General features: G+C 37.2%; 1 protein-coding gene across 1 annotated transcript in view; it reads left to right on the top strand.

The window, feature by feature from the left end:
* The window catches only part of LOC106141614 (calsyntenin-1), a 194,377-nt gene extending 185,027 nt beyond the window's left edge, over positions 1–9,350 (top strand). Inside the window, exons 11-17 of the mRNA XM_060951551.1 lie at positions 315–946; positions 2,593–2,709; positions 3,042–3,140; positions 4,139–4,277; positions 4,479–4,669; positions 5,479–5,593; positions 5,869–9,350. Of these exons, the coding sequence (XP_060807534.1) occupies positions 315–946; positions 2,593–2,709; positions 3,042–3,140; positions 4,139–4,277; positions 4,479–4,669; positions 5,479–5,593; positions 5,869–5,936 (1,361 nt within the window). The 3' untranslated portion in view covers positions 5,937–9,350. The remainder of the gene's footprint in view (positions 1–314; positions 947–2,592; positions 2,710–3,041; positions 3,141–4,138; positions 4,278–4,478; positions 4,670–5,478; positions 5,594–5,868) is intronic.
* The last annotated feature ends 3,603 nt before the right edge of the window (positions 9,351–12,953 follow it).

Raw genomic sequence — 12,953 nt, 5'->3', positions numbered from 1 at the left:
ATGACATTTTAGAAGTCACTAAAAATACCAGACTTTTTTTATACATACATACATAGGGTCACGTCTTTATCCCTAGCGGGGTAGATAGAGCCAACAGTCTTGAAAAGACTGATCGGCCACGTTCAGCTCGAGCAAGCAAGCAGTTGAGCAATTGAGATCCAAATAGAGAAAAAAGAATCCCAAGTTTGTAAGCCTATCCCTTAGTCGCTTTTACGACAACCATGGGAAATAGATGGAGTGATCCTATTATTTTTTTTATTGGTGGTACCACACGGGAAATTTGTTTTATAAACTGATTATTTTTCGCCCCCCAGGGACAGAAAGCGACATGAAGCACCACCTTCGCGGCTGGCTGGCCGGCCTGGGCGTGCTGCGCGGCGCCGTCCAGCCCACCAGAGCCCTGCAGTGCGTGGCGCGCTGCCGCGAGGGCCTCAGCCTGGCGCCGGAGCTGTACCTGCGCTCCGTGGCCGTGGAGGGCGACGGCGTGGCGGACGTGGAGACGCTGCTGCGGCGCGTGGCGTACGGCGACGGGCGCGCCTTCCCCACGCCGGGCCGCCGCAACGTCCACGTCTCCACCACCGTCACCTGCGACAGCGGCCGCGTGCTGAGCGCGCGCCCCGCAGACTCCTACATCATGGTGCTCCAGCCACAGACCCCCACCATTTTGTTAAACGGCTCCTCGGACGCGGCGCGGGATTACGCCCATTTCAGGGCCGGCTTGAGGGTGTTCCCGGATTTGATGGTCAATGTGGTGGTGGCCGATTCTGATGCGGCTCAGAGGCTGGACTCGTGCGTGGTGTCAGTGTACCCGGCCCTGAACCCGGACCACGAGGCGCTGATGCTGAGGGATGCGGCCGATTTGCCGCTCAAGTACGATATAAAGGCGGCCGTGACCAGGGATGGAGTGATACTGACTGGCGCCGATTCAGTGCGTAATTATCAGAAGGTTGGTGGTTTTTGAGGTTTTTTTATTTTTTTTGAAATACTTCATAAACTTTATTTGTAAAGTTATGCAATACTTCAAATATTTTATTTGTATAGTAAGAAATTTTTGAAGTCTTATTCAATAAAATTTTATGATTTTTAATCTGTTTGCCATTTTCTGAAGATTGACTGGCAGATTTCTTTATGCGTCAAGTTTAAGTGTAGCTTAAAGACTCAATTAAGTTTTAAATAAATATTTAGGTATCCTTTAAAAGCATTACTAACGATAATAAAGTTTATGTCTTACCCGTCAATCTGCAATTTAATACAATTATCACAATTTTGGTGTAGAAGATTAAAAAAATTAACTTTAAATAATTTTACTACCCAAAAAATAATCAACAATAGTTGTTCTACCGGAAAAAAACCTTGTTCAATGAGATATCTTTTCAATATTTTCGTAAAAGACTATTACTGACAAAATTTATAATATAACTAAATAATGTGGCTCACAAAAAGGTCTGTATCTATAATGATACATCTCATCTTTCCTATGGATTTCGTATAAGGCGACTAAGGAGCAGACTTATAAACTTGAGATTCTTCTTATAGGCCTAGCAACCTCTCACTATTTGAATCTCAATAGGCTATTTGACAAAGTTCTAAAAACTATCTTAGGCTATTTATTTGTTTATAAGGAGCCCTACAAAAATACTTTTCTGCCTTTATTACAGCTATTTTTTAAAAAATCGAAAAAGAAAATGCAATATTCAAATATGCCGCCAAAACGCGACTTTTAGCAATATGGCGGCCCTGGCATGCAGTGACGTAAATTTCGTGTAAATATCATACAAAGCTTGTTGGTGTTTCGAAAAGTTTTGATTTTCTCTTGTTTTATTTAACTTGTGCCACGTCATGTGTGAAAATTTTTAAAATGAGTTCCTATAAATGTTGTGCAGTGCCTAAATGCACTAATACAACAATAAAATCTCCTACGAAATCGTTTTTTTCTATGCCGATGGATTTGAATATTCGCATGAAGTGGTTTCAGATCATGATCTAAGATCAGTGGTTACCAAGATATACTTACATTGATGTTTTCACATTCCTCAGTTCGGCAGCATAGAAATCTGGATTGTCTTTGAAGAAGACGCCTACCATTATTGGGTCCACTTTTGGCAAAAGTGGACCTACCAAAAGTCTTTTGGTAGGTTTCGACTGTCAGCTTTCGCGAAATTGGTTTCCATTATTAAATACCTATGTTATCTGAGTAATCCTGAGCGATCAAACACTTATAAAATCTTGAAAAATAATAGCGAATACTAAGGAACAGTACGATCCACAGTCTGTTTATGGATAATTGACGTCATAATAGAAATAGCCAATCACGTTCGTTTTTAGTCACGTGACAGCTGCATAAAAGAGCCTAATTTTCTGAGACGGATTTTGTTAAAATAATGCAATATTTTTATCTCGCGTTATTACAAATCGCTCCAAAAAAATAATATTAAGAGTGATGACATAAAAGAAATGTATATTTTTATTACAGTCAAATAGCCTATTCCATATTAAGCCATACATCAGTTTCAGTTTTTGCGAGATATCTAACTCTGTCTTCCCCGCAAGGGATAAAGACGTGTTAATATGTGTGTACGTCGATTGATGCAGGTTCTCCGCGAGATCGAGTATAGCAACAAAAAGCCGGCGTATTACTTGAACCGCGTGTTCAAGCTGACATGCTCGGAGCTGAACGGGCGGTTCACCAGCAACGAATACGTGCAAACGGTGAGTTTAATTTATTTAGTTAATAATAATAATAAATAAATAAATAATAAATAAATATCTTTATTAGACTCTTTTTTACAATATTAGTTAAGTATTTTTTATTATAACAATTACAATTTGTAAAGTACAATAAGCGGACTTAATTCATTATCTAACAGTATATAATTGCAACAGATTACATACAGAGATTATTTACTCTCTCATGAAGTGCCGTGAGGTTCTCGGCACCAATAAAATAAAGAATAGAACCACTCCGTCTCATTTCCATGGATAACATTCCATACATACATACATATGACTTATGACTATATTTCAATTGTAATGAATTCCAGCTAACCGTGGTGCACCCCCACATGTCGGGCGAGCCGCTGTCCCGCGAGTTACACCCCAGCGGCATGGCCGACAAGATGGACGCCGTCCGGGACAAACAGGTATAATTATTATTGTATTCTGATGCATCTTGTATTCTGATGCATCTTGTATTCTGATGCATCTTGTATTCTGATGCATCTAACATTTTAGTGTACTTATATTTATGTAAGTTTATATACATATATTTTATTTATGTATGTTTATCATTAATTAGTTTGTAATTAATAGATTGTTGTAACGCATCCAAACGCATCCAACGCATCCTCAATGCTAAAAGCATTGAGGATGCGTTGGATGCGTTACAACAATCTACAACAATCTGCGCTGCCTCTTTTATTATGGATTTTCCTTTTAATTTTGGTTGACTGAAAGAAATCCCAATTGGGATAAGTCCGCCATTGTAAATATTCTTCTATATCCAATGACTGTTTTATTTTTGTTATACTTATTTTTATGTGCAATAAAGAGTTTACAAACAAACAATAATTATAATTATAGAAATGAATTAATAAAATTTTTTTAAGGAAGAAATTATTTGGTAATGGCGATAATAGTATGTTCGTATAATTTCTTCAAATTAGTGTTTCTCTTATTTTAAATTTGTGGGAAAATCAATAATAAATGAAGAAAAAAAGATTATTCTCAATATTTGACACAGAATATAGCAGAGAAAATTTATCCAAACTTTTGTTTACTAACTCAAGTTTTGATTTCAATATTGATTGATATGTTTTATTCTTTATTTGTGTTCATAGCATTTTTAGTTCATTTATTTGTTAACTTTGATATTGATTCGGCGCTTTTTTGTTCCGCGTATCCTAAATTGAACGTGAAGAACGTTGGTGAAATGTTCTTTGGCCGAAACTTTAATAAGGTCATGATAATGTTGATCGATGTTTTATTGGTCAATCGATATTTGTAAAACTAAGCTATTTAAGTTCCACATTTTGAAACTTCTTTCGGAGAGTTCGGAGTTCGATTCCCAATCAGTTTGAAAAAAAAAATAGATTTATATAACATTTATGATCAAAATATAAAGTTAAATGTGGTCTTCCAGCCATCGCACCCGCACCACGTGTCCGTGAGCCAGCTGACGCCGCGCGTGTTCGCTGCGCACGCGCTGCGGGACGCGCACGCCGCCGACCTGCCCGCCGCGCGCGTGCGCGACCTCCACGCCGACGGCGCGCAGCCCGCCAGTCAGTATACACACACAAAGTTGAATAAATGGATATCTCTTGGATAGATTTATCCAATATTGAAAAAAAAATACCAACATATACTGAATTAGATCCTCATTGAAAATCATACGTATAGCTACACTATGTGCCTTGTTATGGAATAAATTTTCATTCAATTATTGGGTTGACGATTTATTTAATGAACACCACATATTACAGACCACGTGGCCCTGGTGATCGGCGTGGTGTCGTGCGGCGTGGTGGTGGTGCTGGCGGTGGCGGGCGCGGCGCGGCTGCGCACGCGCACCCCGCCCCGCCGCGCCCCGCCGCGCCGCGCCGCGCCCGCGCCCGACGCCGAGATGGCGTGGGACGACTCCGCACTGACCATCACTGTCAATCCGATGGATGAGGTGAGTAGGGAGCTGATTTTATATGTACATAGAATAGAATAGATTTATTTTCAAAATTGGATACAAGGTATCACTTATTGACGTCACATCACTTAAATCTAATTATAACTACTGCCGCTTCCAAAGCGCATGTGTAGAAGAAGCGGCGGAACAAACTACACTGCACCATTTTCACCGGACGTCAATTTACAAATATAGATCTCTTAAGTGTAAGTCGTTGACGAATGTAAATTATCTACATCAAAAAACATGAATGAATGTAAAACTAATGATTTCGATAGGAATATTTCGTCAAATAATAGTATAATACGTCTTACTCGACTTGAGGTGGATAACAGACATTACTTTGTCTATTTTTAATTTTAACTGCCTTCAAAATGTAATGTTTTCTAAGTTTTACCAGTATGTATGTTTATTCGCAATTATCCCGCGTTTCGCTGGACTGATTTTGATGCGATTTTTACGAAAGTGTTTTTTACGCTTAGTTATGGGGTAGACAGAGCCAACAGCCTTAAAAAGACTGAGAGGCCCCGTTGAGCTGTTTGCCTTAATTATAGAGTTGAAATTCAAATGTCACTATTTGAATTTCAACTTCAACAAGGTTGCTAGCATGTCGCCTAAAAGAAGAAAATCCCAAGTTTATAAGCCTATTCCTTAGTCGCTTTTCACGACATCCATGGGAAAGAGATGGAGTGGTCTTATTCTTTTTCCTAAAGGTACCGGGTACCACACGACACCTTAAAAATGCTTATTTCTATTATTATTAACTTCACAGTTAATAATAATATTTTATCTGTCTGTATTTTCAGACGGCAGCCCCGACTTGTGGCACTCACGAGTCGTCCGACGGCTCGTCGTGCTCCGACTCCGACTCCGACCGACACGACTCCTCCGACGAGGACGACGACGGCAACGACGGGAGAGGTGACTAATATATACATACATATATATATATATATGTCAACAGTCTCGATAAGACTGATAGGCCACGTTCAGGCTAATGATAGAATTGAGATTCAAATAGTGACAGGTTGCTAGCCCGTCGCCTAAAAGAAGAATCTCAAGTTTATAAGCTTATCCCTTAGTCGGCTTTTACGACATCCATGGTAAAGGGATGGAGTGGTCCTATTCTTTTTTCTTTTGTTACCGGATACCAAACGGCAGTTTTTAATTTTAAAAAATATAATTTTTCTTTTCAGTTATGTCCGGTAAACAACACAAGTACAGGAACATCAGCCAGCTAGAGTGGGACAACAGCACGATGTAATGCGCCCGTCTCGCTCGCACGCCGCGTCACTACGCACGCCGTCTCTTTCGCACACCACCCCGCGTTCCCGACGACAAAGTTTGAACGGCACAGTGTGTTGCAACCTTTATCGTTTCAAAATTGGAATGTTCAATGTTTAAATGTATCTTGGAATGTAGGCTCGGAGTTTGAAATGTGAAAAATAAAATTGATTTATTAATAATTGATGTAAGTATTGGCATAAATTGAAAGTTTCTTGGAATGTGGGTTCGTATTTTGAAATGTAAAAAAATATATGTATTGTGAAGAACTGCGTGTACTTTTTTAAACGTTAGTTAAAGGTAGGAACACACTGCGTCGATGTTATCTGATTTAGGTCTAAACTGTATTTACAGCTACTCCTGTGATCATATTAGAAATTATTTGAAACCCCATTCGTTATTTTAAAGGTAATTACAACTATATCGATTATGTGATGCTGGTTTTTATCAAATTTATGTTTTTCTTTTTTTTTTAATTTGTAGCATATTGTTCTGTCTTAATATAAATGGGAACAATTTTGAATGTTAGCGCACAGTGATAAGGCCTACATTGGCTTGTCGGAAGGAATGCGGTGGTTCTTCATGGAATTGATTTTTTTTACAGTGCATTTAAAGTTCACAAACAGAGTAAGACATTTTTATAGTTTTTGAGACAAATGGCAAATTAATTACATTAAAAATGGCGAAATTTTGTATTGTACATACAATACTTCAAATCGTGTTGATAAATTCAATAAAGTGGAAAAAAAGAGTATTTTACAGTTAAATAAAAATTACTTTAATGCTGTAATGTATTTTTATCAAGTCAAATCTTTATCATTTAATTAACTATTTTGAATGTTTTGCTGTGTTTGTGGTTCCTAATGACTGCTTGAGCACAATTCGCGGCACAATACTGTGACCGTAGCGGGTTCAAATTCGTTAAATCGCGAGAAATTATATCTCTGTCCTTTTCCCATCATACGACTACAGAAAAGGACAGACAATTGTATTGTAAATGGAATTGATTTTTGTTGTATTTAACAAAATTTTTGTTTAGATTGTAATATTTATTATTTGTTGATTTCGAATGAAAAATCTTAAATTAAGCGGTGAAGAGACTTAAATGTGCGATTTGGATTACACCCGCAACGGCACACGGTTTATTTCTAAAACATATATTCTAAGGTCTCAAAATTGATCATATCAAATCTTTATACGTAAACAAGTTTGATTTCCCGCTTGCTTTCGTAGGACCGAGTTTCTCGTTGTCCTCACTAGAGGGCGCCCTTCAACTCTTTTCTATACATTTCTAAGGAAAAAAAAAATATGTAAAGCGTAGATCATATTTCGTATGGAGTTGGATAAGTAAGTAGTTTGTAAGGTAACACTACTATTTGTGTATTATATGGACACTACGCGGCATATGCTTACTGTTAAATCCGCTGTACTTTGCTAAGCACAAGTTCTCGACGTGTGGCGCCATCTATCCTTAACGCTTCTCTTCGTTTTAATTACTTAAGACTAATATTTTAACACTGTCGAACGCCATGGCGCCACGCTTATGATATAATTTCAGTACAAAACGAACATTTTCGTTTGATAAAGCATTTATTTTGGTACAAATTCCGTTATTGTTTTTTTTCGTAGAGTAATTTTGTCGTCAGACAAAAAATGTCCAAAAAAATCTTCTACCCTTTACGAGCTTCTCAACAAAACGGCTTAAATGTATATTAGGCACAGAGTTATTTGAAATAATAATACATAGATTACGATAATATACACATTATACAGATGGTATCGGTTTAGGATCAGCTACTATATAATTATATATATATATTTTGAATGCGTTAAGGGATTTTTACTAACAATTAGGTAGTGAGGGCGTCGGCGAGCCCGCTAGTTTAAGTGTAGTTAGGTTTTTATTTCTCCGTTTTATCCGCTTGAGGCGCGCCGAGCGCTCGGGTTGCATTATCGCTAGTGATGGGACACACTCGACACTTTGAGACATTTTTATTTGGAGACTGAAAGCCACAAATGAGGTAATGCAACAGAAATGTATGAATCCATGTGTCATTTTTGAATTAACAAGTCAATAATGATCACTTGATTTGTTAACTCTTGGGAAGAATTAATTATCAATGTGTTCTGGTTGCACAGAACAATATATGTGAATGAGACAAGGCATACATTGACAAAATCGTAAACAAAAACATACAATGACACTTATGAATCAAGTCGATATTCGATTCTTGACTTTAAAACTCAGATGATTCCAAAGACATCAACGTCTCAAAATATCGAGTTTTCCCATCACTTATTATTGCATATCATGGACAGTTTGCCATATTAGCATAGATTATGTGTGTAAGTGGACACTGACTGTAATTACACCGTTAAGCAATCGTTGTGGACATAATCATTGATGTAATCCGTCTTTAGACATGTCAAGTGTTGTTCGTTTTCGTCATCGTCACTCGACGCCCTGAGTTGGACTGCCAGTGTTGTTGCACGATATTTTTTTTAACGCCCGACAGACTGTCGGTAATATTTTTGACAGTTATCAACCCTACCACCCATTATGCATGATAGAAAATACGAAGCCTACAAAGGAGGATATCTCGTAGAGTCCTGCATTAAATCTCATGCTATTGGTTGACAATTCATATGTCATCATTTGACAGCTGTCAAAACTAGTGACGCACATCGTCGGGCGGAGTTGTGTGTTTGGGGAGCCACTATAGATTCACAATATTCAAAGTAGTCAAAGAACAATTGTAGTGCCATCGTGGAGATCTTCTTGGTTGGTTTTTCTTGTTTGTAACGTGTTACAATCCCTGGACACATGCTCGCCGTTGATTTTATATTATGAGTACCATGTTGTAGCGTTGTGTTTATTCTTATTTACTCGACTACCGTCCAACCCGATTTAGTTGTTTGATATCATCTCAAAATTTCGCTTGGTTTGTGCGCGCATGGGTGAAACAGTGAACGGAATTCTGAAATTATTTACTTTGTAACGTCTTAAAAAGATGAAACAATTTCATAAAAAGCATCATTTGCATTATCGACTTGAACCGATTTTTAGTATTTTATCGATAGCCGGTCTATCGACATATTAGCATCACTAGTGAATATCGTATAACCTCACGCACTCATGCACACATAACCTCGCAACAAGAGATGTGTTAATTTTATATGATTTTTTTTATTGTGTGACTCGGCTCGAATGCCCAGGCCCTAGGTTCGATTGTCGACAGAGTATTACACAAGGTAGCTATTTTTATGTATTCTCTTTTCGTATTATTATTTTACTTCTTTTTGTATTATCGCGGTATTATTACTGTATACTTAGAAACTTCTTTGATGTATGGATTATTATATTTTAGCTAAAAATAAAGTTGGTTTAAAATTAGTGTTGTTTGATTTAAACTCCATTTCTTATTTACCTAACATCAACTATATTCTGTTTCATTAGACACTGAAGTAAAGGTGAACTTACCTACTTGAATCATAAAATAGCATAAAATATATTTTTTAACCGTGAGAGGACAAAAGAGAATGAGATATGTAACAAATGTCATAATCATACATACATATCATATATTAACACGTCTATATCCCTGCCGGGGTAGACAGAGCTAACAGTCTTGAAAAGGCCACGTTTAGCTATATGGCTTTTTATTGGAATTGAGATTCAAATAGTGACAGGTTGCTAGCCCATCGTCTGCAAGAGCAATCCCAAGTTTATAAGCCTATTCCTTAGTCCTATTCTTCAGTGCCGGGAACCTAAAGGCAGTCAACTACTTCTAATATTAGGTATATTGTTTTTAACTATAACCCTGTTCTGACTGACCTACACGAAAGTGAGTGAGTTCCTTGATCAAATCGGGTATGCCCTGATAAAAAAAATGATCTTGAAGAGTAAACCTACTTTATATCGATAGAGTTCTGTTTTAAACGCGGAAATGAGTTTACACGTTTTGTTATTTCAACGGACGTGTGGTCCTGGCACCAATACAAAAGGGATAGGACCACTCCATCTCTTTCCCATGGATAGCGTTAAAGGCGACTAAGGGATAGGCTTACAAACTTGAGATTCTTTTTTAGGCGATGGGTTAGCATATGGTCACGTCTATATCCCTTGCGGGGTAGACAGAGCCAATAGTCTTGAAGACTGAATGGCCACGTTCAGCTATTTAGCTTAATGATAGAATTGAGATTCAAATAGTGACAGGTTGCTAGCCCATCGCCTACAAGAGGAATCCTAAGTAAGCTTATCCCTTAGTGGCCTTTTACGACATGCATGAGATAGAAATGCAGTGGTTCTATCCTAAAGTGCCGAAAAACACGCGGCACTGAACATATAGGTATACCTAGGTACCTACATACCTACACTAGCTGTCCCGGCAAACGTTGTTTTGCCATATAAATAATTTTTAAGTAATTTGTAGTTAAAAAAAAAATTAAGTATGGACAACCCTTAACACTTAGGGGTATGAAAAATACTTAGATGTTAGCCGATTCTCAGACCTACTGAATATGCATGCAAAATTTGGTTAAAATCGGTAAAGCCGTTTCGGAGGAGTAGGTACGGAGACAAACATTGTGACACGAGAATTTTATATATACCTAAGATATAATACTGTCTCCATCCCTTCCGGGGTAGGCAGTAGCTAACCGTATAGCAGACTGAATGGCCGCGTTCCACTGAATTTAAATTCAAATACTTAGATAGTGACAAATTGCTAGCCCATCGTCTAGTTACCTACATGAAGAATCTCAAGTTTATTACCTAGCCATCTATTTGTTCAAAATATTATTGAAAATACTGCACAAATATTTTAAGTAAGCAAAACAATAGATTCAAATTAATACAGTAAAGTTGTACCTACCTACATTTTTAAGGTAGGTATCTGTAAGTGTACCTGAATTGTACTTTTAAAAAAATAGTAGCCTATGTTTGTTCTCAGTCAGTCAAATTTAATAGATATCAAATTATTTCATCTATCAACCTTCCTTTTAGTAACTTGTTATCAAATCAGAAAAAAGAACTAGGTAGGTAAGTTTGAGGCGTGCTTCTGTGTAGGTATGAACACGTTTATCGTGTACAAAATCATAGGGCACTTGTCTTTTATCTTTTACCTACTAGCTTTTGCTTGGCGTTGCGTCCGTGGAAAATTTTCGTCCGTAAAAAAGCCTGTGACTGCCAAAGGTCTACTTTATATCTGTGCCAAATTTCGTAAAAACTAGTTCAGCAGTTCTTGACTTTATTCGTTATAAACATACAAAACCTTTCTCTTTGTTATTAGTGTGGATTGGTGGCTCTGAATCTCTACTCACTCTGTACTCCGCTGCGCAAACCTCATAAAATCTTCTTCAAACATACTACATAATGCACGCAACAAGACCCGCCTAATGAGTCCGAGCGAGACGCACATATACCCACCTCTAAAGACAGACAGAGACCGAGTATGTGCGCTCAGAAATGCGCATCAGATCAGACGGGGACAGCGCGATTTTGAACGTATTATAGAGAAGGAGGGGCGAAGCGCGGTCGCTGTTGGTCCAAATGGTGAATTATTGAACACTCCGACCGCCCTTTGGGCTGCGAGTGGCGCGGGGGTGAAGACTGAGGCGGGGGAGAGGTTTCGCGCGCCTTTCCGACGTCACACCAATTTTGAATTTGGAACGGCCATCTTAGCCGCGCGGGTTGGAGCCCGGATGCTCTTTTTGACAGTTGACCATTGACTTTTTGTTTTTTTTTAAGTGATGGGTGTTGGCGTGGCGACCCATTGAGGATTGATCGCAGGTTTGTGAATAATATATTTTTTTTAATTTTTTAATTAGTGACTTGGTAAATTTAAGTGCAAGTGAATAGGCTCTACTGACACGAGATATACTTATTTCTAAATATTTTGGGTATTGTGTTACATTTATATACCTTACCTAAGCTACCAAAGTAATTAACTAGGAAGCAACATAACTACCTAAGTTCTACAAATTGTACTTACCGGGTATCGATGCTTGATGATGGGCTTGGATTAAGTGCCTTATGTTTTATTTAAGTAGGTATGTATTTAAACTGTAGGTATACATAGTATGTAATAAAAAGAAAATTCTTTGATAAATGTTTTATCTCCTTAGGTCAAATTTTTCAATCTTTCTTTATAATAAGTAACTTTATAGACATGAACAAAATTTTATTCATTCACTCATTCATAGATAGATAAAACTCTTTATTGCACCATAAGAGTAAAACATACAAAAAGCAAAAAACAGACAGACATAATTCATAATCACTATACCTATACCCCTTGCGTTCAGTTCACGTTCAGCTGTTAGGCTTAATAAGGCGAAAGGCGGCTAGCCCACCGCCTAAATGAAGAATCCCAAGTTTATCTTTTAGTCTGTCTATATTAAATTTTTTTTCTTATTCTTATATTATTATTATTCAGTATCTGTTCAATTTGCGAACTACGATATGAGAGCTTCACAACAAATAAAAACACACACACACACTTTAAATTATAAATATATTGAAAAATAAAAGCGACCCAAAATTATATCTTTGATGAACTATTGCGTAGTTATTTTGATATTCAAATTTTTTCACTCAAGTTCCTCAATAAAAAACAAAACATGTACCTAACTTTTCATAACTGGCCAGTAACATGTGATAAAAAAGAGGTTGAAACTATTTAATGTATGGACTTAATAGGATGACAAATAATAGGCAATGAATCGATTCTTTTCATTAATTTCAACAGTAGGTATCCAACCATTAATTTTAATTTTGTAGACTCATGAAGAATTGTAAAAATAATAAAAACTGTTTAAAATAACAAATTAAGTGTTCTATTTGAATTAAAAAAGAACAATTTTACAACAGAAATCATAGATTCAAAATATGGAAAAAATTAAGTTTCAGTAAACGTCTCGTTGAAGTCTTTATTAAAGAGATGACGAATTAAACATTTTTCTCACAAGAAAACATATTTTTCTCATACATACATAC

Source organism: Amyelois transitella, chromosome 25, assembly GCF_032362555.1.
Source record: "Amyelois transitella isolate CPQ chromosome 25, ilAmyTran1.1, whole genome shotgun sequence".
Classification (NCBI taxonomy): domain Eukaryota; kingdom Metazoa; phylum Arthropoda; class Insecta; order Lepidoptera; family Pyralidae; genus Amyelois; species Amyelois transitella.
Note: the sequence above shows the minus strand (reverse complement) of the source record. Positions and strands in the feature narration are given on the sequence as shown.